Source organism: Lissotriton helveticus, chromosome 1_1, assembly GCF_964261635.1.
Source record: "Lissotriton helveticus chromosome 1_1, aLisHel1.1, whole genome shotgun sequence".
In the NCBI taxonomy this organism is placed as follows: Eukaryota; Metazoa; Chordata; class Amphibia; order Caudata; family Salamandridae; genus Lissotriton; species Lissotriton helveticus.
The window spans coordinates 974,821,136-974,849,001 of NC_136057.1; the positions used below are offsets into that span (position 1 = coordinate 974,821,136).

At 45.9% G+C, this 27,866-nt stretch overlaps 1 protein-coding gene across 1 annotated transcript; it reads right to left on the reverse strand.

The window, feature by feature from the left end:
* Positions 1-234: 234 nt before the first annotated feature.
* On the reverse strand, positions 235-10,964 carry LOC144819489 (tubulin alpha-1D chain-like). Its single transcript, XM_078677353.1, has 4 exons — positions 10,891-10,964; positions 4,664-4,886; positions 2,805-2,953; positions 235-1,320 (listed from the first exon to the last, which is right to left on the reverse strand). The coding sequence occupies exons 1-4, from the start codon at positions 10,891-10,893 to the stop codon at positions 343-345; spliced, it is 1,353 nt and encodes a 450-aa protein (XP_078533479.1). The 5' UTR covers positions 10,894-10,964; the 3' UTR covers positions 235-342.
* Between the last annotated feature and the right edge of the window lie 16,902 nt (positions 10,965-27,866).

Genomic DNA, 27,866 nt, shown 5'->3' on the forward strand with positions numbered 1-27,866 from the left:
GGAGCCCTGCAGTAGTTCAGACCTGGGACAGTAACCGCATTCAGCAAGACTTCATATTTTAAAACTTAATCAGTAATAAATTAGCGCATTACTCCAGAGGAGCCAGCAGTAATTATTTTTGTCAATCCCCTTCCACCACAGGCCATACATAGCCATCTGTACCCGACCATATCAAAGCGACACTGTAAATCAATGATACTTTGACGATTTCTTATAAAGGGTAGACCATTTACATTTTTATTGCAATATTTAAATAAAATTACAATTCCATAATGTTTTAGACAATATAAAGACTGCCGGGTTGTTGCATTAAATATTCTGTACATTTTACATATCCACAGATTAATACTCATCCTCGTCCTCATCTTCTCCTTGTGCACTCTCTGATCCAACCTCTTCATAATCTTTCTCAAGGGCAGCCAGATCCTCCCGGGCTTCAGAGAACTCACCCTCCTCCATGCCCTCTCCAACATACCAATGCACAAAGGCCCTCTTGGAATACATCAAGTCAAATTTGTGATCAAGTCGGGCCCAGGCTTCAGCAATCGCCGTTGTGTTGCTCAACATGCAGACTGCCCGCTGGACTTTAGCCAGGTCTCCTCCGGGGACCACCGTAGGGGGTTGGTAATTGATGCCCACCTTGAACCCAGTGGGACACCAGTCTACAAACTGGATGGACCGCCTGGTCTTGATTGCAGCTATGGCTGCATTGACGTCTTTGGGCACTACGTCACCCCGATAGAGCAAGCAGCAGGCCATGTACTTGCCACGCCTAGGATCACATTTCACCATCTGGTTCGAAAATTCGAAACAGGCATTGGTGATTTCTGGCACTGACAGCTGCTCGTGGTAGGCCTTTTCTGCAGATATAATTGGGGAGTAGGTAACCAAAGGGAAATGGATTCTGGGATAAGGCACTAAATTGGTTTGAAACTCTGTAAGGTCAACGTTCAGGGCACCATCAAACCTGAGAGAAGCTGTAATGGAAGAGACAATCTGTCCTATTAGCCGGTTAAGGTTGGTGTAGGAGGGACGTTCAATGTCTAGGTTACGATTACAGATGTCATAAATGGCTTCATTGTCCACCATGAAAGCACAGTCTGAATGCTCCAGAGTCGTGTGGGTGGTCAGAATGGAGTTGTATGGTTCCACCACAGCAGTAGACACCCTTGGTGCAGGATATACAGAGAACTCCAGCTTGGACTTCTTGCCATAGTCCACGGAGAGTCGTTCCATCAACAGTGAAGTGAAGCCTGAGCCGGTCCCACCTCCAAAACTGTGGAAGATCAAGAAGCCTTGAAGTCCACTGCACTGGTCCGCCTGCAAGAGAAAAACGTTAGCCAACGCTTCAATATTAACAAAAAACAGAATTTGCCAACGACACCAGATGGATACGTTTCTGCACATGTTAACTTTGTACTTTAGGTTGCGTAAAGTGGAACTGGCTTAATACTAGTTCTGCCAATCACCGCAGTTTAAGAGCAGAGTGCACATTCTTGGTTGGGAGACTTCCCAACCTTGGCGTAGACCACAATGGCTTGCCTCCGAGCAAGAGATGTTATACTTATCGGGAATTGGCCATCTAGGAGTCAATAGGAACAGTTGGAACAAAGGGCAGCTTCAGCTCTTAGTCTTTGGACTGGACGACACCAAGGACATTTTTTCCTGTTTATACACTGGACCCTCAGACCAGCTTCAACCACAGTAGGAGGGAAAGGCAGTTTTGAACTTATGTAGGGGGGGTGGGGGGGGGGAGAAGCTGCTGGCAGGCCTGCCATCTTGAAACAGAGGCCCCTGGGTAATGTTACAGTAAGGCAAAAAAGTGGTGGATGGGGGGGGGGGGGGGAGGGAGGGAGGGGGAATACACAAAATTGTTAGGATTAGGCAGCAGAATGTATCCAATCACTAGCTAGTGAGATCAGGATAATCAGGCACCTCATAACTTCTGGACCAGAAAAGACCCCATCAAAAGAAAGCATCCCTGCTTAAAGAATACATATTTCTGGCTCCTAGCTCCTGCTGGAAGAAAGTGACTCAAGGCCCTTGAATACGGGCACCCAGAGACTGAACTGCCTTCCAAGGGTCAAGTGATTCACCCGTTTACCTGCTTCAGGGACCCCTAAATCCAAGAGGATGTAGCAGACTAAAGAGGACTAAATACGGCTGGAGACCTGGCTACATAGAGACCTGGCACCCAGATGTCTGCATGGAGAAGCCTAGGGCTGCATGACTGACCAGAAGAAGCTTTGCAAACAGTTGGAGACCAAGCATGATAGCAAAACCTTTGACCACGACAACTCACTTGATGTATCCAACCTCTGCTCCATCAGTTTACCTGACATTGCACCGCAGTCCTCGTCCAACTAGCGGTCTTCCCATAGTGTCAGGTTTTTTCCACGTGCTTTCTCCTCCTTAAACCTTTACAAAATCAATTTCTCTGGTTCCCCCTTTAACTAGTCTGATGCTTAGTGTATGCAGATTAACCTTTTCTGAATTGGTTTGGAAGTTTAATATGGTTTTATTACATTAATTACTAGTCCTGCCTGAACGTGGCAGTTCTCTAGGGATTTCCTAATGCCACAGCTACCAGTGAAGTCATTTAGTGCCCCCGCTCAAACGTGGAACAGTTCGGAAACGGTCCAACTCTAAGATTTGCCCCCAGAGTGCCCACGCCCCTTACAAACTCTGAACTCCCATCAGCCCCACCAAGAAACCACACTTCCATTTAGCATATGCAGAAGTTTTACATTTGCTGTGGATGCACACACCAAGAACCATAGAAGCAATGGTCAAATATTACGTGCCATTTTCCGGATCCTGTCCAATACTGGATCGATGATCTCTTTGCCAATGGTGTAATGGCCACGAGCGTAGTTGTTTGCAGCATCCTCCTTCCCAGTGATCAGCTGTTCTGGGTGGAACAAGGAGCGATACTTTCCAGTTCTGATTTCATCTTTGGGAAGGAAAGAAACAGACGTAACCCACATAAAAGTGACAAGCTCATAAGACCAGTTAAATGAAACTGACTGAGGCATTCTGGTGTAAAGTGTCTAGTTCTGAAGCTTTGCCCACTAAAGTTACAGCACAAATGATAACCCAATTAATGCAGCACGCTTTAGTCGTGCACTCTGTATGGTTGGAAGTCCAACGGGGTGCATTTCTTACTGGCGACAACAGAATGCCCTCTCCTACTCTGTATGTCACTCACTCCTCTGCTCGTGAAGTACTTGGACCACCTGTGGCCTTGCAAGTTATCACACTAAGTTTTTCTTGCTGAGTCAGCAACTTGAAGCAAATGCAGTAGCACAAAATAGCTGCGCGTGTAACTCAAGGTTGTAGGATACTTATCAAACCCTGCTCTGGGGACAAGTACATTTAACAACCCCAAACTCCACAAACTTAAGGAAACAGTTTAGTGCACACCACTGGAATTCTTGCCGAATAGGAATGGATTTTCGGAAGAGCCCCAAGTTTCTACAGCTAACACGCCCAGCGAGAACAAGGTGATAAGGACATGTAACAAAAAACAGACCAGGCAATCTAGATGAAGTCCAAGGTATTATTTGAAGTTGTACACAATCACTGTAGCTCAAGACATGTGCAAAGAAACCATCATCGCCGCAAACTGTCGCACATCCACACAGCACCTCCTGGTCAAATGCAAGTATATATCTGTATTGGAGAATACACTTAAGGACATGTGGGACTGATTAGTGTTTGCCCATGATCTTCCACAGATCATGGACATTCAGAGCACGATAGAAGCATTTTGCATTCCAGAAAATCTGATTGCATTAGGTGAGATTCTTCGAGGCCTAGTCGGTTTATGTAGCCTAGCATCAATCTCACTAGCATCATGGCAACGCATTCTGACAGACCGAGTAAGGCACAGAAATCTGCAGCAGGAAAGAGACTAGGTGCAGACATCTGAAATTATAATAGACATTGTAATCTACTCTTGGCAATCCTTAACCAGGGATTTGAATACAGTGCCCACAGGGTCGTTCTGCCTCAAACAATTAATGACTCCGTTTTGTTGGAGAGATTTGTAGGGAGGTTTCAGAGGATGAGGAACTACTGCATGAAGACAGTAAAATTTGCAGCAATTTCAAATCTGCATCCAATTTGAAAAGATGGATTCGACAAGTCAAAAGCTCCACACATAACTAGTCATCCCAACTAGGCTCAGTTACCCTTTGGAGGCAATAGAAGGTAAAGAGCCAACAGAAAAGTACAATGGCCTAAATGGTACCAAAGGTGAGACAGGCTGTGCCAAGTAATGTTGGTCAATGAAAGCGCAGAGTCAAGTGTCTAGGGGATTGCCTTCTGGATGGAAGTCACAAGATACGTATTCCACAGATCCCCATGTAGGGTAAACTCATCCTGTCATGTGTCTACAGGTCAGAGAGGGACTTGGGACGCTTCAAGGGCTTTGGGGTGCACTGTGGCTTTGATACATTCATTTACTTATCCATTTCAGAGTTGGCATAGGAACCAAGTCTATAGTTATTGACAATTGGAATTAGATTCTCAGCAGACAAGAGGAGCGCTGGGCTGTCAAGCCACAATCAGGCATGTCCAGTAGGCAATCAACTCAACGCCAGCTCTAACAGACTTTCATTTCCACAGGGCATGCTCTGCCATACCAACCAGAGGGCCTTACCAATGACGGTTTGCTCCAGGTCAATGAAGATTGCTCGAGGGACGTGCTTTCCTGATCCAGTTTCATTGAAGAAGGTCCCAAAGGAAGAGTCCACTTGACCAGCTTGAAAGTTCGATGGTAAAGTGCCATCCGGCATCAGCCCGTGCTCCAGGCAGTAGAGCTCCCAGCAGGCATTGCCCATCTGAACACCAGCCTGGCCGACGTGAACGGATATACACTCCCTCTGAAAGAACACATAGTACGTTACTTATTTACCCCAAGTATGCACAGTAGAACACACATGGACCATCAAATCTAACATTTCCTATACTCCCAACTTTGACAGCCCTTTTGTCAGATCAGATCCCACTAAGGACCACTGACCTATGCTCAACCTGTTGACCCTTCCCAGAACGTGGAAGGGTCACTAACCCAGAGAGCTCGGCAGGTTTCTGCATTCTTGCGGTGCACCTTACAAATCAGAGCCAGTTACCCCAAGCTGTGAGCAGAGGCATGATATGAATGACTTTAGCACCAATGAATGAGAAGTACTGGCTCCGAGTGGAACAAAGGTAACAGATTTTGGGGTCGTTTTTGATTCAAAGAGGTTGACAAGATATTTAAAGCCGACTATAGGCCTCAATAGAACTCTTAATGAGGGGGTCTGGGTTTCCCTGGGATGTGCTCAAAGGGTTTACCCTGGTACAAAAGGGGGTGGTGATGGACGGAGCATCTGAACCAATCAAACACTCACACCCAGTCAAAAGATCTGGGTTTAATCCATCACCGTTCTTTAGCCCACTCTGCCACCCCAGTTCAGACATGGCTATATGCAAATCAGTCTGACCCTGTGCCTCATGGGAACAGTCCAGCCCGAACTGCCAAGCCATGCCTTCCCTGGACCGGAAACAAGCTTCCGAGGACCGGTTTCTGGCATTTCAGCCGTCTTTAGCCCGGCTTGCTTGAATCCATGGCAAAGTGAGCAAGGGAGGTCTATGCTAACAAAGCGGGGGGCTGAACTGTTCCTGCAAAGAGTGGGAAGAGAAGGGGAAGGCTAGGAAGGAATATGCAAACGCTGGCGTAACCAGAGGTGTAAATGTAACACCTGTGGGCATCCCTTTTGTTGGATGTATTTGCCTCACACACCCCGAAGGATGTCATGCTTCATCATCGGCGGTTGCTCCTCGTCGGGGGGGCGGTGCAATCCCCGACGGGCACACCTCAAAGAGGGGCACTTTGGCGGAGATCTTTTGTATCCAACTGCCCTATGGTGAAGTGTGGGTGTGTGGGCGGGGAGGCAACTGAGCCTGAGGTGAAGGTTAAAATGCAGTAAGAGGTACCGGAAACAATTTTATTCTGGTGGTCCCCCTATTGCAGTTAAAATCGTGAAAACAAGCTCACTCAGTGTCACCTCGTTAGGTAGAGTGACCTATGTGGAGCTCTGAAAAACAACAAGTGGTCAACATGTTTCTCGCAAACGGATTACTATCCTGCGATTCATCAGGACCTTAAAAAGTGAAAAATAATAAAGAAAATTAACTCAATAACATGCTAGTGTCATGTATATGGTGTGGTATGGGTATACAGTTTACCTCAATGGAAAGTCCTATGCCTAGAGTATGAGAAAGAAAGCAAATACACATTAGTAGTACATTTCTCATTAGAACAGCAAGGATTGCCAACGCCAGAATGTGAACATAAGGAGGCATGCTTGGGGCAGTGTGGGAAATTGTCACTACCTCTTCATGCCAGGTGGTTTCAGCGTGCAGTGTGGTGTGCACACACACTCTAAAACTATATCGGTGAGGGGGTAAAGAATTTAAAAACAGTTATAAAAAACAGCAGGCAACTATACAAACACCATGTTGGCTCAGAGCGGCATCATGAACATTGATTAAGTGAGTGGCAACACCTAACACTCAGTGTGCGCTATCAAACCTAAGTGGCTCACATGGTCATGAAGTAATTAACGCCGGACTCACCTAAGGGTTAAGGGCTAAATACCACATGAGTGATCGGCGGGTCAGTACATCGGGGTAAGCCTTCAGACTTGGCTGGAAAATGGACATGTTACAACAGGGGTAAAGAAAACGCTTCGCATAGTTCAGAATAGGTTATAAAGTGGAAGCGCTGCACAAGATTTCATAAAGCCGATATTAAATTGGCTGGGAAGTAGGCATGTTACACCTAAGGTCTGGAAAACACTTCGCTGTGTTCAGGTGTATTTAAATTGATCTATGGATCTCTCTCCCTCCTTTTGATAAAGAAAGTGAGCAAGGGACTCACGTCTGAGCATACCCTGCCACACTTATGGCGGCCAAAAGCGGTACAAAAGGGGGTGGTGATGGACGGAGCACCTGAACCAATCAAACACTCACACCCAGTCAAAAGATCTGGGTTTAATCCATCACCGTTCTTTAGCCCACTCTGCCACCCCAGTTCAGACATGGCTATATGCAAATCAGTCTGACCCTGTGCCTCATGGGAACAGTCCAGCCCGAACTGCCAAGCCATGCCTTCCCTGGACCGGAAACAAGCTTCCGAGGACCGGTTTCTGGCATTACAGCCGTAAAGGGTTTACCCCAGCAGCACCCAAGTGCTTCCCAGCCCCGCCTTACTATCAAGTACATAGTTGCTTTGGCATGCCTGCACTTCCCCTCTGCTCCATCAATTTCATTGGCTCAGATTCAGCAAGCGTATCGAGTTTAAGGCCCTCTGTTATATGTTAGGAGCTCAGCACGGTCTGGTCCCCGTGCAGATAATCTTGTCAAGCCTTACCAACCCTCTTGCAACATAAACTCAGCCAATCTCTTCTCTGTTCTAGAGTACACAGGGCCGGACTGGCCGTGGCAGGCACCGGGCAATCCCCCGGTGTGCTGCACAGGTGGGGGCCGGTTTGGGCTGGGGGGGGGGGGGAGCGTTTGTTACAGGAACGTTTTTGCAGCATAGCTGCAAAATCGACCCTCTAACAAAATCTGCCGAAAACCGGCCCTGGCAAAAAACTCGGTGGCACCCACAACAACCCCCCCCCCCCCCCCCCCACCCCAGTGGGGAGGGGGGCCGGCCGAGCGCTTTGCCAGTCCGGTTTTGGTGCCCAGTCTGGCCCTGAGAGTACATCTGACTCGCATGGGAGGCCACTCGTTTTCCTTCCTGGGACTGAAGGATGGAATTCCCTTCTGCTAGATTTTAGAACTGTCAATCTCTCCTCGCTTTCCGGAAAAGAAAAAAAAAAAAGCTAAAGACCTTTCTCTTTAGTCAGGCCTAATGGGCAACTGAGCTCCACTCTCTCCTGTTTCTGCTTTCAGCGCCAGGAAACCCTTTTGGGTAGCTGCACACTCTACGAATCTTTTAAATAAATACATAGAGTAACGTCTGCAGGAAGCACACCCCATCTAGTCACACTTCTAATAGGCACTGTATTCACACCGGCATCAACAGGGTGGATGAGACAACCAGCCCTCATGCACCTGACCCAACACTTCCTTACGTCCACATAACTCTCCAAGGAAACCTACAGGCCCGCCGCTAGTCACTCCAGACAGTTTAAGTGCCAGAACATCACACGAACAGGGTCGGAGTGGGATATATGGCAAACTGGCGGTGCCGGAAGAGCTGGTCTGACAACTCAGTGTGGGGCGGGTTTTCGCCTGTTTTATGGTCGGGACTTGTGGGCTGATTTTTTACTCTCGACTCCCCTGATATCACAGCCACAGCAGGCACAGAGGCCTACAGTCTCCCACCCTTGCAAGCCACCTACCGCCGGTCTTTACAAGTTCAAAACAGCCATAGTTCGCAGAATGTGGGACACTTAGCTACTTTCATTTCGGTGCCTGGGCCTTCTGTCCTGCTCCAGTCCGACTCTGCAAAGTAGTGGCATCTGTGCTACACAAATGCCAGACATGAAATTGTGTGGTAGAAAACTGGGCTCTTCCAGGTTCATAGCTCAGCGTTCCAGAAAGGGCCCAGGCACACCAGGTATCAGAGGCGCAAATAGAGGGACTCTTGAAGGCATTGTGGGACAAGGGTGAAGAAACATGAGGATAGGGGGGGCAACAGAGCCGACTCCAGATGGATTCCTCCCCCCCCACCCCCCAAAAAAGGGAATGCATTTGCACAGCAATCAAAATGATTACTGAAGCCCATTATGGAATCATCGTTAAAAGTCGAAATCCGTTCCTGCAGCCGCTTCTCTACAGGCCAGTCATGGAACCCAATGCAGAATTTTGGGAGAATGGCCGAGTTTATTTGCTTTAATCCGTTGCAAGTAAACGGACCCCCGTCCAGACAGTTCTTGATTTGGGACACTTGTTTAGTGCTTTGAAAAGACAATCGCTACCAGCAGGTGTCGGCATTTCTCAGAAGGCCCGAGCCACCCACCCAGTGGCCAAGAAGCACAGATTTAAGCACCAGCGCAGGGTCAGTGCAGACAAGTTAATGGGCCAGCCCGAGATGTACCATGTGCCACGTGGGGCCTTTAACCACTTCTGGCCGTTTGATGCTAGGGTTTTGCACCCTACAATTTGGTTGTATTCATGCGACACCAATACAGCTAAAATATGGAAAGTAAGAGAACTAAAGGTGAAAAGAATGAATCTATTAACATACATCGGATGAACGTCACACCCCTCGTGAAGGGAGGGACACTTTCCGCACTGTAACACGGTGTGATCGTGGGCAATGCATTGCCTCTGATTTGAGCCCACATTAAGGTGGTTTTGGTTCCTTTATATACATTTAAAAAGTTGCTAATTTTGTCAAAGTGACATAGGGCCCTTCAAAGCAGGGGGCTAAAACAGCAGCAGCATTCACTAAAACTGTGGCAGGGAACAGGCCTGAGATTTAAGCAGCGGTTGAAATAGTGCAGGCACTCCTTCTGACCGAGTACCTGTCTGCTACTGAGAAGTTCCAGTACTCTCCCATTAAAAGTATCAACCCCCTGCTGAGGAGTGCAGGTACTCTACCTTTAAAAGAGAACAAGTGCAAGTACTTAGTACCTGCCCATTTAAAGCAGTTGGTTTAAGTCTTTCCACTCAAACGCAACGGATTAAAGCAAATAAACTCGGCCAAGTAAAGGTAGGCTAATCTAGGATTTAGTCCAAGGAGGCGCTAAAGGTTATATGGGCTCGGCCTGACACGGTCCCATTTAACAGTCGTAATGTTAAGTGTCTAGCTTCTAAATGTAATAATAAAGGGACTAAGAATAAAAACCCGCCACATTGACTCCTCCCACCACCTGAAGCGTCAAACAAAAACAAACATCGCGGTGGGGGCTGATGAGACCACCGCTCGTCGCCAATGTGGTGTCCTGGTCTCGGGCTGGCCTAGGGCCTTGAAATGAAGGGACGCTGGACACACGTGCTACGTTTGTGGTTAGTCGCTAACTGACCACGCCAGCCTGTTTCTTGTCTTCTCCTGTCAGATACCTTCTGACAGTGGTGAGTTTTTGGATACCGAGGCAATAGCCTCATTACTCCATATTCGTTTGGAATTTTGTAGTCGCTGTTTAGGTTGTCTTATTGGTGTGTGACGCTTTGTCACAGTTGAGGTTGCATCACATGGTCAGCTCAGTGATGGAAGGGTTGCCGGGCTCTTTATTAGCAGGCTCACGTTCACGCTCACGTAAGGGCTATACCAAAGCCCCTTTACGCCTGAGGGGCGACATATGCATGGACAGTGGGAGGGGGCGTATGCTGCAGTGGTACACCCCACTGGCAGCAACACTACAGTACTATCATGTGGCTGAAACGATTAGAAACGCGTACAACGCGCCTCGGTAAGGGGGTGGAACTGTTAACGCTATATAAACCCAATTACAATACAACGAAATAAAATAGATTATTTTTACGCGTAACGTTACTAATATTATCAAATGAGGTTAAAAACATCATACTACACAAACCTGGCGTAAAGCTATTTAAAAACGAACATCCGATCTCTGCAAGATCGGTTCCGTTGAAGCACTAAAGGCGGGAACGCGAGGAGAAGGAAAACCCTCCATTGTACAATCAGACTATAAGGCACCCACTCAGTGGCGCAACGAAACGTGAATCCCCGCTTCGAAAAATGAACTTTCACTGATTTGGGATTTACAATGGGCCATGACCCGCACCGTTCACTCATAGACAGGTGGTCTATGTTGCAGACCGTGCTGTCTCACAGCCCCTTATCCCTGGTACAAAGTGGCCTGCCCTTGGACAGAAAGCGCTAACAGGCACCATTATAAACACTTCCCCTACTAATACACCTACCATGACTGCTAACACCACGTCTCCTGGTCCGCCTGAAAACAACTCTGCTTGTATCCATCTAGGAGCCGACTGCCTCATTTATACCCCTAGGAACGGCCAGTTAAAGTCACAGGGCACATCAACACGTGACATGAAAAAACACGGATTTCGCTGTCTAAATGCTTTCCCTAAACAGGGACATAGGTCTCATGCTGACCCGGGCCGGGCGTAAGCCTAGCGCCTCCTGTGATTTCTTTTTATCTCGATCCCGGTAGTACATGCTGTCCTGTAGCTATAACGAGAAAGAAAACTACAAGTACCAGAATTGCTTACTGCTACCATGGTATCATCATAGGTTACTCACCGGGACATGATTAGCTTCTACACGGACAGCTTTTTGCTTGAGATAAGCCATGCACCAAGCCAGAATTGCTTAGCTGCCCTTGGTGGCCATGGCAAAACCCCCTGGCCACATCTGGCATTTAGTCAACAGAACATTGCATTCTGAGACTTGTAGTTTGCTGTTAACAATGACACCACGAATCAATGTATGCTCAGCGAAATCGGTGCAGATTTGTACTATGGTTATATTGTCATCAATAAAAATATTTATAAAAAAAATAAACAATGACACCACGATTTCATAAATCTCAGGATATCAAGATCTGTTGGCTAAAAAGTCTGGACTGGCTTGTATATGAGAGTGGAGTGTTGGGATGGAAAAGTCCTCTGTATGGTTAACAACATGTACCATTCCTTAGTGCCCAACTGTACTGTTGTCTGGATCCCTAATGCAAATTTTTTTTTTGTCATGTGCGAATATGGGGAACAACCATTACAACGCGGGTTTTACCACGCGTTGCTTTTACATCGCATGTATTACAACGCATGTGATGTTACAACGCGTGGTAAAACCACGCATACCATTACATCGCATATACCATTACATCGCATGCGCTTTTACAACGCATGCGATGTAATGTGTAATTGTTGTTCCCCTTTCAGGGCAGCGCGTGTCATTTATCCATCAGCGCTCAGTCCATTTAATTCGGGCATCTCAGCTGGGGCGACCGCAGCCCCCGTGGTGAGTGATCGGGCTGCTTGAGTGCTCCCAGCTTCACCTGTCACATCACATTTGCATAAAAGCGGACGGATAACCAAATTTGAGCTCACAAATGAAAATGAGGCGCGCTGAACCTGCCACAGTTGTTGTTCACCTAATTGTGAAAAATGTGATTTGCGAGCTCTTCCCTGTTTATCATGTGGACCCCGTCTCAAATTTGCCTTGGTTGATGGTTTTGTACGTGTAGCTTTTAAACTCTGCGGGATCCGTAAACGACGTTGGAGAGGAGACAGGTAAGGGGTTTTGCGCATGGGGTGGGGGTTACTTATGTAGGGTTTAGGGCAGTTTTAAAGTAGTGTGGTAATGATTGTGTTTTTTTAAAACGTTTTAGTGTGTGTTGTGGTGTTGTGTTTATTTAGTGTAGTGTATTAGGGAGGGTAGTGTAGTGTTTATGTAGTGTAGTGATTTAGGTTTTAGGGTAGTGTAGTGTTGTAGTGTATGTTTATTGTAGTGTATTAGGGTTTAGGGTAGTGTAGGGGTGGGAGTAGTGTGGGTAGCGTAGTAGTGTTTTAGGGTTTAGGCTAGTGTAGGGGTGGGAGTAGTGTGGGTAGCGTAGTAGTGTTTTAGGGTTTAGGGTAGTGTAAGGGTGGGAGTAGTGTGGGTAGCGTAGTAGTCTTTTAGGGTTTAGGGTAGTGTAAGGGTGGGAGTAGTGTGGGTAACGTAGTAGTGTTTTAGGGTTTAGGGTAGTGTAAGGGTGGGAGTAGTGTGGGTAGCGTAGTAGTGTATTAGGGTTTAGGGTAGTGTAGGGGTGGGAGTAGTGTTGGTAGCGTAGTAGTGTTTTAGGGTTTAGGGTAGTGTAAGGGTGGGAGTAGTGTGGGTAGCGTAATAGTGTTTTAGGATTTAGGGTAGTGTAAGGGTGGGAGTAGTGTGGGTAGCGTAGTAGTGTTTTAGGGTTTAGGGTAGTGTAGGGGTGGGAGTAGTGTGGGTAACGTAGTAGTGTTTTAGGGTTTAGGGTAGTGTAAGGGTGGGAGTAGTGTGGGTAGCGTAATTGTGTTTTAGGGTTTAGGGTAGTGTAGGGGTGGGAGTAGTGTGGGTAGTGTAGTAGTGTTTTAGGGTTTAGGGTAGTGTAGGGGTGGGAGTAGTGTGGGTAGCGTAGTAGTGTTTTAGGGTTTAGGGTAGTGTAGGGGTGGGAGTGGTGTGGGTAGCGTAGTAGTGTTTTAGGGTTTAGGGTAGTGTAAGGGTGGGAGTAGTGTGGGTAGCGTAGTAGTGTTTTAGGGTTTAGGGTAGTGTAGGGGTGGGAATAGTGTGGGTAGCGTAGTAGTGTTTTAGGGTTTAGGGTAGTGTAGGGGTGGGAGTAGTGTGGGTAGCGTAGTAGTGTTTTAGGGTTTAGGGTAGTGTAGGGGTGGGAGTAGTGTGGGTAGCGTAGTAGTGTTTTAGGGTTTAGGGTAGTGTAGGGGTGGGAGTAGTGTGGGTAGCGTAGTAGTGTTTTAGTGTTTAGGGTAGTGTAGGGGTGGGAGTAGTGTGGGTAGCGTAGTAGTGTTTTAGGGTTTAGGGTAGTGTAAGGGTGGGAGTAGTGTGGGTAGTGTGGGTAGTGTAGTAGTGTGGTAGTGTTTTGGGGTTGGGGTAGTGTAAGGGTGGGAATAGTTTGTTGTGTAGGTGTAGGGATAGAGATGTAACTTACATTGCATACTTTTACCATAAGTATAGCTTTACCACGCATGCCTTTGCGTTGTAATGGCATGCGTGGTAAAAGCATACTCGTGGTAAAAGTATGCGATGTAATGGCATGCGATGTCATTGTCATCACGTTGTAATACCCGCGTTGTAATGGTATGCGTGGTATTAGAATGAGATGTAATGACATACATCCGCGAATATGGTTCTTGCATGCCATGACATAAGTAGATTAGTCTGGGGTGCCCAAAACGCTGCCTTCTGAGTGGTGGAAGGCTACCGCCTTCAGCAGGAGTTAAACAGCACAAGCGCAGTGGTGGCCGACTACCGTGTAATGGATCAGTAGGAGTGGACAGGTCCTTTTTAGGTCTCGGCTCTAGACTGCGCGCATGCACTGTCTCAAAGACAGCTGCATCTGCTTGGTGGACTTACAGCCCGCCCATAGGCCTGCCATTTGCTGGCACCACTGTAGCTCCATTTTGTGTTCTTCCCATTTGTCAAGAACGTGCATACGTCATGCCTCTGCCAGTGTTTAGCCCTCCTCGAGAGCACCAGGCAGCCACTGTTGAATATAAGCAGTGGTAATTTCAGGAAAGGAGATGGAGCTGATAAGAATCATCAAGAGTATGGTGGGGGCAGGGCTTAATTTGTGCCGGTGCTTTCCGGTGCTTAGCACCGGCACATATTTCTCAGGGCCGGGTCTACGTCATAAAATATTTCACATTGAATGCCTCTTTGATGCATGCCTTCTTAAGAGGCACATTCCGCTTCCCTGGGGAGGAACTGCCCGAGACGGAGAGCATACAGTGGAGCAGTGCCTGCCCGTGATAATGATCGTTCTTCTCCCAGGCTGTAATCACGTACCTCCTGCCTTAAAAAAACAACGCAGCGCAGCCTCCAGGATAGATCAGCCTTCTTCTCAAACAGGCACCTTCCCCCACGCTCTAACTTCCGCCGCCTCTCTGTTTCCGCTTCCTGCCCCTGCCATGGTCCTGACCTGAGGTCACTCGAATAGCAGCAAAAGGCGGGCATTTTTACTGAAGGGAATGTTTGAAAAGAAATAATACTGTGGCTCCTGACTTGCTCCTCCTGAACCTCTTGGGAAGGTAATGTGAACTTTCCGTTAGATTTAATTTCTGCTCATGTCGGGTGTGATTTGTTTACTTCTGCCTAACAAATGGCCATGCGATTTAATTACAACCCATAGCAGGCAAATCGGATTTAATCCTATTTTAGAGCCTGGAATATTTAGCATGTTTATAATTTAAAAATGTCTTCTTAGAGCGTTACATATTTGACTCTTACTGGGTTGGGGTTCTGTTTTTGGAACTGTGTGGGAACTAGAATGAGCAAAGGATGCAGGGCACATGTACAGCACGAAGGGCTATGTACAACAAGGATGATTGCTCAAGCCGAGGAATAAATAATGGCTCCAGCGAAGAATAAATAATGGCTCCAGCCTGTGCCCGCAAAACACCTGTTGTTTGGTAAATTATGTCACCCACACACTTATCTCAAATTAGAAATCCGGCAGGGCTGACACAGCACTTCATCCCGCTTATCGCAATAAAGGAATCCTATTTAGCTTGTAAGACTGCAGCCTCTTCTGTATGCCATACAAATGGTCACTACCATGGAGGGCTGTAGAGCCCAACCACCCGTGGCTTGCATAACTCCCAGACACCCAGCTGCTTTCAAAATGCTGCAGATAAGCACTTATTTAAAATGCAGTTAATTGTATATGCTTTTATGGGCAGATTTATGTTAATTGGCGCATCCCCAGGGATGCGCCAGTTAATGTGCGCCACAGTGCGCCACAGCTCCGCCACCCATGGTGCAAGGCAGGGAAGATGCGTGACGCATCTTTCGGGGTACGGGCGGCGCATTGCTGGAGTCATGTCGCAAGTGCGACATGACTCCTGCAATGCACAGGGGCCACCCCTACATTGCATGGTGCATCACCCTTACGCCTGCTTCAAGCAGGCGTAAGGAATTCACGGAGAAAGTGACTCAGTGAAATCTTGTAGATTTCACTGAGTCACTTTCCAGGGGCGTTCCTGCGACGGAACGCCCACCCCTGCACCGTAACGCCTACATGAAACCTGACGCAGGTTTCATGTGGCGCAGGCCCTTACACCGTGACGCATCTCCATAGATGCGTCACGTTGTAAATGCCTCGTAGGGATGCGCCACGTTTACGCCGCCTTGCGTGACGCAACAGCGGCGTAAACGTGGCGCAAGGGCCTCATAAATCTGCCCCTAAGTCTGTAAACCTCATGCATTGCAGGCTGCCGTGTTCTCATTTGCCGCTCTCATCTTACATCTGCGTTAAAAGCACACACCTGAGATAATCAACCAATAAGAAATGTATTCCTCACACAACTTCGTCCTATATTAGTTTTATAGCACTAAATACCCTCACCACAGTATATTGCCAATTCTGACCTCTTTCAATGTGCACCCCTACAATAATTACATTACTGCTCGCAGTGGGTTATTTGTACAAAAAGCAAAAATATCGTTCTCTACCTAAGGTTTCTTTTTTAAGGCAGACTTTAATTTGGTTTACATTTTTTTTTTTTACATTAGTGCACTCCCTCAGCAGGTTATTACATACATACACACTTGCAGGTACTGCCTTTCATTTGGTGGAAAAACCTTGCACATATTCTGCACTTGCAGGTATTCGGCATGGCCCTAAATGATAGGGTTTTTTTACAGCAAGAAATAGATATTCATTTTTTGGATGCAACGACTGTCCTTCAATTCAAGTGCGTGTTTATTACTAACAACATATTTAGTACAAGTAACTGTGCAGCTCATTTGAATGCTTTTTATATTAACAGAAAGTTCAACTAAAAGTTAGACAATTCATAAGCTGCATCTCTAAACATACATCCTTAACTGTGGTCAACCAGTCAATAAATTCAGACAATTAGAGCTCACCAATTTTGACCAAATATCTCATATCGGTAGTCTTCCCACAGTACATGCCTTTTGTGTTTTTTATCATATTTTAAGCACTGACTTGCTTATTTATGCAACTGTTTTCTAAACAACTGCCTGCTGCCATTTTTAGGCAATTATTAGTAATTAATACGTTCCCTCTGTACAGTTGTAGGGAAGTGGGTGGCATACGTTTTCTCTTTACCACTGTCACCCTCGCTCTCTTTGTCAAGATGGTGTAATCGTTAAACCATTATTATGTAAACCTGCTATTTGCCCAAAATCTGATCTTCTTTTTGAAGTAACTGGACCTTTTTTGGGTGAATGCTTTTGTCAGTCCTGATTGCCACCCCCAACCACTCTCCGATTTACCGACAACCCTTCCTTACCTTCACCACCCTCACCCTCCCTTTCCCTATCCTCCAGTTCACCTCCCCCGCCTGCCCTTCAGTTCACCACCCCCACCCGAATGTCAAAGGCATTAGTTTGTCCATAAGCGAGACCTATTGGCTTTGTCAATGCTTGTCATCTTTAGTTGTTTAAACTATTGTGCCAGCCAGACATGCTGCAAAGATGCTGAACAAGTTCATAGAGTAGACCGGTCACAGCCAGGGAGTAGTGGGGGTTAAAAACAACAGATACGTTTGGTATGAGACAGACACAGAACATCTTGGGTAGCTTAGGAAAATGTCAGAATGTATGCAAGATCTGTGAGGTTTAGGATTGTCTGGTAACTCCTGTGTGATACTTATTGCAGTGCAGAGCATGTCTGTCTTCCTAGTTGAAATGTCCTCACCACCCTACAAGGCTGCTTGTGTATATGTTTTATTTACTTAATTTTTTAACACAGTTTAAAAATGTCACCTTAACAGGTAACGGGCCTTTTGTTCCTTTGACACTGCTAGCTGACATTAAAACAGGTATTCTTAAAATATTGCCTGTGCCGTCTATGCTTTGAGAAACCACTTCAACTTTTCAGGCAAGGTCATCTGGTACAAAATCTTTCTGAAGATGAATCATGTCACCAAAAATGTTTAAAAGCTTAACATCTGCAGAAGCCCATGCAGCAAAAATATCTTTATTGACCCTGAAAAGTTGGCTCTGCTTTTTCGCATCTATCGGCCTTAGGATTGCAATGTGTCACTGGACTAAAATTTGCACTCAAAAACAGCAATTAATGTTATGATGGGAAACACATAAAAATGTCTGATTCCATGTCAGGGGAAGAGGATGTGGCATAATAGTCATAGCTGCCCACTTTGGAATGGGGGAACCAGGTCCAGCTTCGAGTCTCGACTCAAAAGCCTGTGATTCTGGGCAAATCACGTCATCCGCTGGTGCCTATCAAGCAAATGATTGTGCCCTAGGGTAGCGCAACTGGTGCTCATGTAAACCGCTATAATAATCTGCAAAAAAAAAAGGGTGAAGACGTGATGGAGAGTAAAGGTGCAGGGAGTAGCCTGGGCCTCCTGGGCCATAATCCAGAGAAGAAAATTACCTCCCAAGTAGTCAGCAGTGCCAATTTAGGATGTGGTTGGAGCAACTAGAGTAAGTGGGTGGAGCCACTGGTGGAAGATGGTGGAGCCGAGGGAAATGGGTGTGGCCTCCCCAAAAAATTTGAGCACCTGCACTTCATATTTTACAAATTAAGCACTGGGTGGGGGGACTGTGACTAACCTCAGTGGACACTTCAAAATAAGAAGAAACCCAATATAAAATTTCAATGACTCAGACCGAAAACCACATTTTGGTGCTGCAAATGGAATATGAGAAGGGGAGATTGAGACCCCAAACTTTGTTATCTGCCAACCAGCCAGACGGGCTGTGTGAGAAGGTGAAGCTCTCTAAGACCTCTGCCTGAGGCAAGGATTAGGGACCAAAGCCCGCTAGTCTCCTTGCTGGATGAGGGACATCACCCAGGGAAAACCAAGATCCTCTGCCCTGGATCCTGAAGCACCAGTGCCTGCCTGCTTGTCAAGACCAGGGTGCCCTGCGAGGAAGAGGAGAGCGTTGGAGGGAGCGAGGTCCAGTGGGGAGCCCTACCGAGAGGACTCCCGGAGCGAGGTGTGAAGAGAATTGCTGTGCACCGTTCGGGTCATTGCCTGTGTGCAGGAATGGTTCGGTGACTCCTGTATGCCAGAAGAGGGCTACCGTTATCTACATTGTCTGAAGAGCGCTGTGCTGGAAGCATCAGGCATGCACTGCCACGTTGACCCTGTATGCCAAAGGGGACTATCGTTGAATTTATTTGGGCCTGGAGCATAATGCTTGTGTCTGCTGAGGTTGGCAAACCTGTAAGCCAGGAGGGGCCAGCGTAGTGATAGTAAGCGCATCAGAAGAGTCTGCACTCAATTTTAAGTGAAGCGGCAACCCTGTATGTCAGGAGGGGCTGTTTGTAACACTGTGACCAAGTGTTTTTTTTTACAAGTGTTAGGGTTGAGCCCAGGCAAGAGGATTACTGACATGACCAGTGGGTCAAACCTGCCAACTGCACATGACTGGTTCCCCAAGGATCGCAATGATGCTGCCAAATACATCACACCCTTGCTGTAACTTCAGTCAGGAGCTGGACAATCACTCTTTCCTCTCCTTCCCAACCCCCGCCCCATTAGGGGAAGAGTGACTTACCTTGTGTTGGCCGAGCAGGAGCAGCTCTGATCACTGGATGAGCCAGCAGTGCTGCTCGGAGGTGAGAACCTGTGCCTGCTGGGTGCTGCTGCATGAACTGCACGCGGCCCATCTTCACTGAACAGGATCTGGACTTAGTAGCCTCCACGGACAGGGCACTCACTGCATTGCTGAACACTTTCATACATCCGAAGTGGATAAGACCAGAACTGGGCCTGTGGGGCCCAGGGGACTTTCTGTGGCACCATAGACACTTTTGACTAATACCTATAGAGTCAAAGAAGAACCATTGAGTATCACGTACTAGAATGTATTCCCTAGATGCGGCCACGATTGAATGGGGAATAACTCCAAACACGTTACAAGGTAGAGGGTTGGACAGGGATTTGCCATACAACTACTATCGAGTATTGCCTCGGGCGCTGTGTCCATTCCTGAATTCATCGGTGTACTCATTGGGCATTTACCTACACGGCGCGCCAGACTCCCCATTTTGGAGCTGCTTTGCAGATTCTTTGGACTTTATCTAAGAGCCACATGCAACTACGGCTGGCATTTCTCGACCATTTCTGATACTACCTCGTTAATCTTTTAATACCGCTTCGACCGCTTTAGTGATTACTGTATACATTGGCCCTTGTTGCCATGTATTTAGAGATTTGGCCGTTTTTCATCGAGTAAAGGCATTAATTTATATGTCCTGATGATGATCCCATATTAGAAAGGGATCGAAACGTCGTCGACAACTTGCACTTGATGATTTGCAAATCTGTTTATCACGAAATCACCTAAAGTGTACCTAATTGTCTGTTTTTATTGTGAACTTACTTACAGACCGTTTGCTTTTGCCTTGCATTTGTATGTTTTTGTGTTTGTATTCATCTAGTAGTTGGACACAGGTTGTGTCCTACTTGGAAATTGTTGAATACCTTTATTACATTTGAATATAACAATTATTAAATTAGTCCGGCTGGACATTTATTATAGATTTAAATTTTGGTCTATATTCATTGTTGCTTTGCTATTTGATCTGAAGTTTGGGACCACTGTCTCTTGTAATAATACAACTACTAGAGTCAAGACCTCAGTTGCATATGAGTATTGATATTCCTTTGAAAGTGTAAAGTTAGAAATAAAACATTTATTTTTCTTATAAAAGTAAGTATTGGACTGGACATTGATTTATTGCTCATACTGTGTGCACTTTGAGCTATGAGTTGGCGTTCACTTACCTGTATCTACACCCCGATGGACCCTTTAATTGCTCGTCCACAGCTATGACTGGGAGTCAAGTGCAGAAGGGGTACTTGCCCAGTTGCTCAGGATCCATAGTAGGTCGGGCCTCGGGACATCAGGAGTAAAAGGCCTAAGTCACCATGATTGAGCCCAGAAGTCCCTGGTGCCCCATGGCCCCCTGAAAGGGATTCTGACATGGGTACACTTGATAGGTTTGACTAAGACATTATGAGAATTGAAGTATTGGCTCTCTTCAACTGAACGAAAATCCCACATTGCAGTTATGTTATGTTATGTTATGTATGTTTGTAAAGCATACATCTCACCTGGGAGGATATCATGGACCCTTCAGAAGGACGGTGCGGACCTGGCTGGGACCTATAGAACTAGCAAGGGTTTCAAATGTTTGCAAAATTCAAGGACTGTATTAGCATCTTTATGTGCATGGTGAGGCCATCCCATGCTTTCGGAGCCAGGTACAAGAAAGTGCACACACTGGCTCAGGTTCTTCACATGCAGGTGAAGTGGGCGAGTAGGAGGCTGTTTGTGTGGAGGTTTCCTGGTTGGAGTGTAGAATTTGATGCAGCTGTTTGGGTAAGTGGGAACTATATTGCGTAGGGCTTTGTATGTGTGCATGAAAAACTTGTAGAGTGTGTGTTTGTGCACTGGGAGTCAGTGGTGGTGTAAGGAGATGTGAGTACGAGGTGGAGGTATGAGTGTGAGTCTGTTTGCAGCTTTTTGAATGACCCGGAGTCTCTAGGTGAGATGTGTGTTGATGGGATCACTGACAGAATGTCGAAAGCAACCATATTGTGATACAAAAATATAGTGTCAAACATATCGATTAAAAAAATATAATGCCCCTATACTTATAATGGTAAGTACAAAAACATTTAAAATATTGTTTCACACTCATCGTTAAAAACATACAAATATATAATACTTTAGTTTATATATAGTTTAAAATAGTAAATCTTAAATATTTTAATATATAACATTAAGATAAAATAAATGTAATACATTAAATAACATTTAATACTATATATATATATATATATATATATATATATATATATATATATATATATATATATATATATATATATATATATATATATATATATATATATATGCTGATTCTTCCGTTCTCGTGACTTCATTCACTCCGGACAAACGGACGCAGACCCAAAATTCGGTGCAATACTTTATTTAGTTGTAATAACGCCCTGCACCACCGCCATGACGCGTTTCGGGCAACACAGTGCCCTTGCTCACATGACCAATATATATATATATACATACTAATATAAACACACATGTGGCAAGGACGGCCTGTGAGAGAGGCTATCACTCCCATTTGGCCTACGCCACGGTGATCTTTTAAAAATGCTTGGTACGGGCTCTTGTCGCAGCGCGGGACGCACTAGCTAGTGCAGCCATGTGCTTTATAAACTCGGTTTGATTGATTGATTGTGTGTGTGTATGTTTATATGTACATGTATATAATATAACACTATTATTAAAAATATGTATTTTACAATATATTAATTTGTTGGGATTATTTATTTAAATATACTACTATAAAAAGTATATATATATATATATATATATATATATATATATATATATACACTGAAAAAACCATAGGTTTCAGGCCTTATATAGTTAGGAATTAGCATTTAAAAAACCTTTAAAATTCACTCAAAAAACTATAAGTTTTAGGGGTGTTATAGTTAGCTGGACATTTCACTCATACAAAACCATTGAAATTGCTCCTCTATAGTTAGTTGTACTAACTATATTTCGCGCACCCGCAATCCACTGCTGATGATGTCACATATTACATCATTCATGACATGGTCAGTGACATCATTGATGACATCTCAAATGATATCACTGATGACATCACTGATGACATCATCCACGTGACAATCACGTACACCTTTTCATACACTAGTAAAATCTTTCATCACTCTTTGTAAAATACAGAGTATCATATTTGAATCCATTGTTACAGCAATACAAGTATCTAAAAACCCACTCAGTGATTCATAGATGTATACACACATCTAATCACTTACCTGTAGATTCACTCATACATGCTGTCAATGAACAATAGAACACTATCAAAAATACTTATACACCTAAATCGACATTACACACCAGCACACATCCTATTCACATATGAAGTCATCCTACTCACTTATGCAAACAATGGATCATACTTACATATTTACTTAGCTACACACTTATACAAACACAACTTCACCTATTCATTTAGATAGTAAGTCATACTTAGTGAATTATAAAATCATTATTACAAGTATAAAGTTATCCATACAGTCACTCACACAATCATTGAGTCTTATGTATGCTTATTAATATACAAGCAAGCCGGGCCGAAGAGGCTGAAATGCCAGAAACCGGTCCCCGGTAGCTTGTCTCCTTTCTGGTGAAGAATTGGCTTGGTAGTTTGGTCTGCCCTGTTCCCACGATGCACTGGGCCAGGGACAGACTAATTTGCATATAGCCAGGTTCTGAGCTGGGATGGGGCAGTGAGATAAATAACGGTGATGGATCAAGCCCTGATCTTTGGACTGGGTAAGAGTGGTCTGCTTAATTCAGACACTCTGTTCATCACCACCCCCTTTTCTGTATCGTTTTTGGCCACTATAGGTGTGGCAGGGTATACTCAGACATGAGTCCCTTTCTCACTGCTCCATCAGGATTCAAGCAAGCCGGGCCGAAGAGGCTGAAATGCCAGAAACCGGTCCCCGGTAGCTTGTCTCCTTTCTGGTGAAGAATTGGCTTGGTAGTTTGGTCTGCCCTGTTCCCATGATGCACTGGGCCAGGGACAGACTAATTTGCATATAGCCAGGTTCTGAGCTGGGATGGGGCAGTGAGATAAATAACGGTGATGGATCAAGCCCTGATCTTTGGACTGGGTAAGAGTGGTCTGCTTAATTCAGACACTCTGTTCATCACCACCCCCTTTTCTGTATTATTAATATACAACAACTGACACATACACTGCCTTTTATTTTTCTAGTTTGTTGGACATGTACCATTGAGAAATATATTTGCTCATCACCACACCCATAAAGATATTCACTCACCCAAACAACTGTTAGAACATGTAGTTTTAACTTCATATATCTAGTGAATCAACTATTCACACATCTTTGGGCAGTCACACCCCCCCCACCGAACCACACACACATTCACTCTCCCATACAAATACTCAGTTAACTAATCAATAACTAATACAGACTTTCACATAGCTAGTAACCAACTGGAGAACCAGTTTACACAACAACTGACACAGTGATACAGATATTCAAACAGTTTAGTCACTATCCACTATATTTAGTGAGACACTATAAATTGGTCAAGTAAACAGTCAATTACACTGCTACTAAATCCTCCATCCAAATATTTATTTTTATATATCCACTCATTCTTCAATGCAAATTGCTGTATATATAATGCATATTTAAATGACTAAGCAAATCACATTCACTGGATGATGTCATTTGAGATGTCATCAGTGATGTCACTGACCATGTCATGAATGATGTAATATGTGACATCATCATCAGTTCCTAACAAATCCAAATCCAAAAATTCTTTATTTCGGCCATATAGACCATAAAAGATACAATACAAGACATAACATACATTAAAATACATTTTTAAAATACATTATATAAAAATGCTCTCTCATCCAGCGAGGAAGAAATTATAATGACATTAAAGAGTTCAGGGGGCTTTTTTCTTTCTGATCAGCCACATTGCCATTAGAAATTTGGATACAGCGAACACAATGTGGCCCAGGGTGCTGGTTTTCATGATTCTGTATGCCTGCGCATACTCTCTGAACCCTAGGTTCTTACAAAGCGGCGCTATCCAATAATTTCTGGGCCTTTGATATGCAGGGCACACAAACAAGATGTGGAGGTCATCTTCCTCATAGATGTTACAGCAGGGACATATTTTACCACCCCCATTGGTCCACTTGCAGGTGAATGAGTTGATGGGAAGTGTGCCAAGCCTCCATTGGACGAACAATTTCCTCGCCAGGGTGGGGAAAATAAAATCCATAAAAGATTCAAAGACATAAGAATTTTTGGATTCCAAGAATCGTTTGGTTAAGGTGCCGCTGTTTTGAGCATCCATCATGCGTGCGAGGGACCTGTCTTTGTAGATTTGGGACAGGGCTCTGCGCGAGATCGTTTGGCAACCACTCGCAGGGTCCTCCCATAGCTCACGGAGATTCATGGCAAGCAGTTGATTTTTCACAAAGGTGAGCCAGGGGATTTTGCCCCTGCAGTTCAAGCTCATGACATGGGTAAGATCCTCCCTATAGTGATGAAGTTCGTTTGTGGACCAGAGCCTGTGCCAGAACTTCACTGGCTTTGACACAAGCTCCTCTGCAATAGGAGGGAGACCCATGTCTATTCTCAGTGGCTGAAGTGGCGTAGCTAGTGGGAGAGCTAGTAAGCGCCTTAAAAAGCTATTTTCAACTATTGGAAGGTCCTTTCCAGCTTTGTGCCCCCATAACTCACTGCCGTACATGGCCGCTGCCTTGGCCTGGGTCCTGTAAGTTTCAAGAGCCGGACTTATGGGCTTAAAAGAGGAGGTATTAGCCACCTTCAGGATTGCGCCCGACAATTGGGACAATTTGACCCTTGATCGTGCTATCTGGCGGTCCCAAGATAGGTTTTCCTCCAATGTTACCCCCAGATATATAAAGGTAGAGACCCTCTCAAGGCTAACAGTACCCAGGGTGGGGTTGGGCCTAGTTTTAGTTGGTGGATTAAAAATCATGTACTTGGTCTTTTCTGTGTTCACCTCCAGACCGTGCTGGCGACAGAAAAGACCAAACCCATCCAGGATCCTCTGAATCCCCATGGGGGATTTGGAAAGCAGGAGGGTGTCATCGGCAAACATAATTGCCGGAACCCTCCTGCCTGCCAGATGTGGGGCGTCGTTGTCCTTGACGTTTTCCAGATGTGAAATGACATTGTTGATGAATAAACAGAACAGGGTCGGTGCCAGGACACAACCCTGCCTCACCCCCCGACGGACAGGGAACCTAGACGAAAGATTGCCGTCTCTCCCACACCTGACCTGCGCATAGTTGTTCTGATGCAGCCTGGCTATGATGTTAAGTAACTGGGGGGGTACTCCTAGCTTTTCCAACACCTCCCATAGTTTCCTGCGCGGGACTAGGTCAAAGGCTGACCTCAGGTCCACGAAGACCATGTACAGTCTACCCCCCTCGATCCTCACCGTCTTCCAGTAGAGGAGGACGAGACGGAAGATCTGGCCCATGGTCGACGTGTTTTTCCTGAAGCCAGCCTGCAAGGGGCTCATGATGTCATTGTCCTCTACCCAGTCTAATAGATGGTTCAGGATAAGGCGCGCAAATAGCTTTTGGGGGACATCTATAAGGCTAATTGGCCTATAGTTGGCCGGGCTCAGGGGAGACCCTTTCTTATGTATCGGCACTATTTCAGCCCCTAACCAAGAGGATGGGACCGCCATACCTCCTAGTATAGCGTTAAAGAGGATAAGAAGGTACGGACCCCAGATATCAGAATGGTGTCTAAAAAGATCCCCGGGTAGCTTGTCCAGCCCTGGTGCCTTCCCCAGCGCTAAGCGCTCCAGTGCTATCGCCACCTCGCCTAAGGTAAATTCCAGGGCCATGTCCTGGGGGCAGGGGGACTCCACCGCCGGCCCTTCGGGCCATAAAGTGGTTTCTTGATAAAGTGCCCCGAAGTCGGCCTCCCAAACAGAGGGGGCGATGTTGGGTTCCACTGCAGATATGAGATCCCCCGTTCCGTTATTTACCAGGGCCCAGAATTTCCTAGAGTCTTTGGTTTTAAGGGCTTCAGTCAGATCATGCCAGTGGTTCCAATCCAACTCTGCCCTAGCATTGGCCAGTACTGACTTATACTGCCTCCTGAGAACTGCTACCCTCGCCTTGCCGCTACCCTCTTTAATAGCGGAAATTAGCTCAGTTTTAATTTTCCTGCAGGCAGAAGTGTACCAAGATGGGGTACGAGTCTTCGTCCTTCTTGACTGTACCACCGGATTGAAGACCTCTGCAAGGTCCCTCACTAGGACCTGGTGAATGCCAGATAATCTCTCATTAAAATCAAGGGGTCTTGGTTGGTTTATAAGAGCGTCCACCTCCTGGAACCTTGGGAGTGCTAAGCCATATAACTTGTTTATGGCATCTTCTTTATCAGTCAGTTTCCCCCATTTCACCCGACGCCTATTTGTGGTGAGGAGAATATCCCCCTGGTCAACTCCAAAGTCAGTAGTTGGCAACCCTGCTGCAGGAGCTGGATGCTGGATCTCCAATAACAGAGAATTGTGGTCACTGTCTGTCCTCGGAAGGACTCTGAAATCTTGGACTTTAGACCACAGGGAAATGTCTATTAGTATGTAGTCCAACCTTGACTCGTGGCCCTTTCTGTTGAATGTACACTGCGAGGGAGTGTCAGAGGGGGTACGTCCATTGCACGCCCTCAGTGCAAAGTTCAAGGTGAGGGACGTAAGTTGTACTGCCAGCGGGGACCAAGCTTTGGGGTGAGGTGAGGAGGAAGGTGGAACTCCCCAATGGTCATCCTCAGCAGCTAATTCCTAACTATATAAGGCCTGAAACCTATTGTTTTTTCAGAGAATTTGCAAGGTTTTCTAAATGCTAATTCCTAACTATATAAGGCCTGAAACCTATGGTTTTTTCAGTGAATTTGCAAGGTTTTTTAAATGCTAATTCCTAACTATATAAGGCCTGAAACCTATGTTTTTTTCAGTGAATTTCAAAGTTTTTTTAATGCTAATTCCAAACTATATAAGACCTGAAAGCCCACCAGGAATCTCCAGTATGCGCCAGGGAACTGCATTGCAGAGAGGTGTAATGAAGCCACGCCCCGTTTTACACCTCTCTGCAACGCAGCCCCCGTGCATGTTTGAAGGGGGGAACTAATTCCCCTTGCATACTGGGGGCCCCTGGGGGCCAACTAGCCCACCTTGAACCTCCAGTATGCGCCAGGGGGCTGCATTGCAGAGGTGTAATGAGGCTATGCCCCTTGTTACACCTCTCAGCAACGCAGCCCCCTGGCGCGTTTACAGAGGGGGAACTAATTCCCCTTGCATACTGGGGGTCCCTGGGGGCCAACTAGCCCACCAGGAGCCTCCAGTATGCGCCAGGGGGCTGCATTGCAGAGAGGTGTAATGAGGCCACACCTGTTTTTTACACCTCTCTGCAACGCAGCCCCTGTGCATGTTTGAAGAGGGGGAACTAATTCCCCTTGCATACTGGGGGTCCCTGGGGGCCACTAGCCCACCTGGAACCTCCAGTATGCGCCAGGGGGCTGCATTGCACAGAGGTGTAATGAGGCTATGCCTCTTTTTACACCTCTCTGCAACGCAGGCCACT